Source organism: Musa acuminata, unplaced genomic scaffold (assembly GCF_036884655.1).
Source record: "Musa acuminata AAA Group cultivar baxijiao unplaced genomic scaffold, Cavendish_Baxijiao_AAA HiC_scaffold_1077, whole genome shotgun sequence".
Lineage (NCBI taxonomy): Eukaryota > Viridiplantae > Streptophyta > Magnoliopsida > Zingiberales > Musaceae > Musa > Musa acuminata.
In genome coordinates this window covers 850,360-853,328 of record NW_027021291.1, presented here as the reverse complement: position 1 = coordinate 853,328, position 2,969 = coordinate 850,360, and the positions used below count along the sequence as shown (strand labels likewise).

General features: G+C 61.3%; 1 protein-coding gene across 1 annotated transcript; it reads right to left on the bottom strand.

Annotated features, from left to right (window-relative positions):
* Window positions 1–562: 562 nt before the first annotated feature.
* On the bottom strand, window positions 563–1,689 carry LOC135666233 (uncharacterized). Its single transcript, XM_065177801.1, has one exon. The coding sequence runs from the start codon at window positions 1,687–1,689 to the stop codon at window positions 991–993; it is 699 nt and encodes a 232-aa protein (XP_065033873.1). The 3' UTR covers window positions 563–990.
* Between the last annotated feature and the right edge of the window lie 1,280 nt (window positions 1,690–2,969).

Below are 2,969 nucleotides of genomic sequence, written 5' to 3'. Positions count from 1 at the left end.
GTCGAGGCCGAGCCACTGGCGACGATCACGGAACATCAGATGGAGAAATTCGTGTGGAAGAACCTTGTAACTCGGTTTGGGTTGCCCAGGGCCATTATCACCGACAACGGACCTCAGTTCGCAGGCACAAGGTTTCGGGAATTCTGCACCGGTCACGGCATTCAACTAAGGTTCAGCTCGGTGGCCCACCCTCAGACGAACGGGTTGGCCGAGGTAACCAACCGGTCCATCTTGGATGGCCTCAAAAGAAGAGTGTCAGCGGCCCGATCGATCTGGACGGACGAGCTCCCTAGTGTGTTATGGTCGCTGCGAACCACTCCCAAGACTGCGACTGGAGAATCCCCGTACAGTTTGACGTTCGGAACCGAGGCCATCCTACCACCCGAGATGTCTATCGCCACGCGTCGGACAAGGAGCTACGACGAGGAAACCTCGAACCAGGGACTTCGCGCCAGCCTCGACGTGCTCGAGGAGCGACGCGCCGACGCGCACCTGAAGGCCCTCTCTCACCAGAGAGCCGTCGCCAGGGCCTACAACAAAAAGGTGCGACCCCGACCGATCATGTTAGGCGATCTAGTCCTACGAAGGGCCGAGGTCAGCGACCCGACCCGAACGAGGGGGAAGCTGGCCCCCAAGTGGGAGGGACCATATCGAGTTGCCGCCGTGGTCCGACCGGGTACGTATCGACTCACAGCAATGGACGGTTCCTCCTTGCCGAGAACGTGGAACATCCAGAACCTCAAAAAGTTCTTTGTCTGAGGTCAACATCCGTGTTAAGCATCTCCCAAGTCTCCCAAGTCGAAGCTATGCAATTTCTGAAGCTCAAAAACATACGAGGAAAGGACCTTTATTTCTGGAGCATGAGAATACAAGAAGACTCTCGAAGCAAAAAGGCACACTGGGAAGATTTTACGAAGCACATGATTACAACTACGACCTGACCCGAAGACCACAAAAGTTACAAGCAAAAACGGCTCGGCTGAGCCGACTTCAAGACTGCCCTAAGCCGTCGGGGCCCCCGACGCTATCGTCGAAAGGAACTTCCTTCGGCATGTCTACGTCCAAGTCCTCGGGGTGCGAGGTGAAAGGATCCGCCTCGACCCCCAACCCGGGATGGCACGTCCGGAATCGGCCCAGGGCTATCCGGTACCCGTACTCATAGGTAACCTGCCCTGACCGAACCAGCCCGAGTTGGAAGCCGGGGGATTGCTTGTAGGCTTCGATTATTTCCCTCTCCTTCTCCGGCCGCCGCTCCCGCTCGGCCGCCAGGGCTTCCGAGGCCCCCTTCGCGTCGGCCAAAGCCCCCTCCAGCCGCTGGGTAAGAGCGGCCGCCTCGCCTCGGGCCAGGCAAGCCTCGGACTGTGCCCCCTCCAGGAGCCTTCGGAGGTTGTCTTTCTCCTCCTCAGCCGCCTTCGCCTCGGACCTTAGGCGAAGGACCTCGGCCTCGGTCTCCCCAGCCTCAACCCGGAGACGCGTCACCTCCGCTTCAAGCTCTAAGGAACGCTGCTCGGCTGCCGCGACCGCCTCAGGAGCTGCCCCCGCACGAACCTCCTCAAGCTGCCTGCGCAGCTCGGCGTTGCGATCGCACAAAATACCTAAGACCCGGCCCGAGTCGCGAACATGATCTGCCAACGCCATAGCGTAGTGCTGACCCTGCGGGAGGAAAGTCAGAACCCTCGGTTGCGTCATAGATCGAAAGCCAACAGCAGAGCACTTACCCACAACAGCGACTTCACGGATTTACCGAGCAGGACATCCGACGGCAGAATATACATTTCGCGAGCCAGGTCGGGATGCAGCCCCCCTCGGATGAATGCAGCTGCGGTCTCCGCATCGGCCCACACCCGGGTCCCGCGGGTCAGCCCCCCCCAGCGGGCTACCAACCGGTCAGAGGGTTGGCCTTCGGAAAGCTCGCCCATCAAGCGCGCTTGGTAGGAGTCGTTTGGCGGCCCCGAGGGCAGACGGCACAAGTCCCGGATCGAGGGTTCCCGCGGCGCCTTCCCCGCCTCGTTGCTCGGGCCTGCCTCGCCCTCGCCTGTCGTGTGAGCCCGACTCCGCCGCCCCCACGCTCTCCTGAGCCCGCGGGGGAGTCGGTTTCTTTGAAGCTCCGACCTTGGCCTTCTTCCGAGGGCGGGCATCCTCGAGCTCCACTGGCGCCTCTCTTGTACCAGCGCCTAGGCCGACCTGACGCCGCGGAGATGCTGCGGACGGGACGCGTCCTCCGCGCACTACAGCAAGTTTCACCATCACTGCAAAAACACATCGGCCTCGGTGAGCACCCCGAAAGAAGAAAATAAAACATGAGGGCCTACCGCCACCTTCTCAAGGCATACCTCGAGGTACCGGGCTCAAGCCCGCCTCGACCAACCACGCCTCGGTCATCTTTCGGATGACTCTGGAAGATGGGAGGATCTCCTTCAATCTTCGAAGGGCTTGGAGCTCCCCCTCATCCAAGGCCGGGACAGTGTTATCGACTGCGCGCGCGGCCCACCGGAGCCCGAAGCTCCAACTCTCCGGATGGCAGACATAGAAGAAGCGCTCCTTCCACCCCTTGTTGCTGCAGGGAGCCCCGCCGACCCGGAAACCAGGTCGGGCGGACAAGTAATAGCCCCCCGACCCCCTGGACAGGCGAAAACAGGAAAGGAAAAGAGACCGGCTCGGGGTGATTCGGGCGAAGTAGCATTCCCCGAGGAACGCCACCAGGTAGCGCCAAGAATTCGGCGCCATCTGAGAAGGGGAAATGCGCCACCACGCGACACAGGAGGTTATGACCGGGTGGAACGGTAGGCGTAGTCCGGCTTCGAAGGCATCTATGGTTAGGGCAAAGCCCCTAGGAATGGGATCATACGCCCGCTGCCCCGGCTCAAGGGCAAGGAGCGAGAACTCCGGCGGGATACCATAGCGGTCCCGAAGGAGCCCCAGCGACGACTCGCTCACAGTGGAGTCGAGGTCGTGCGGCCACATCAGCG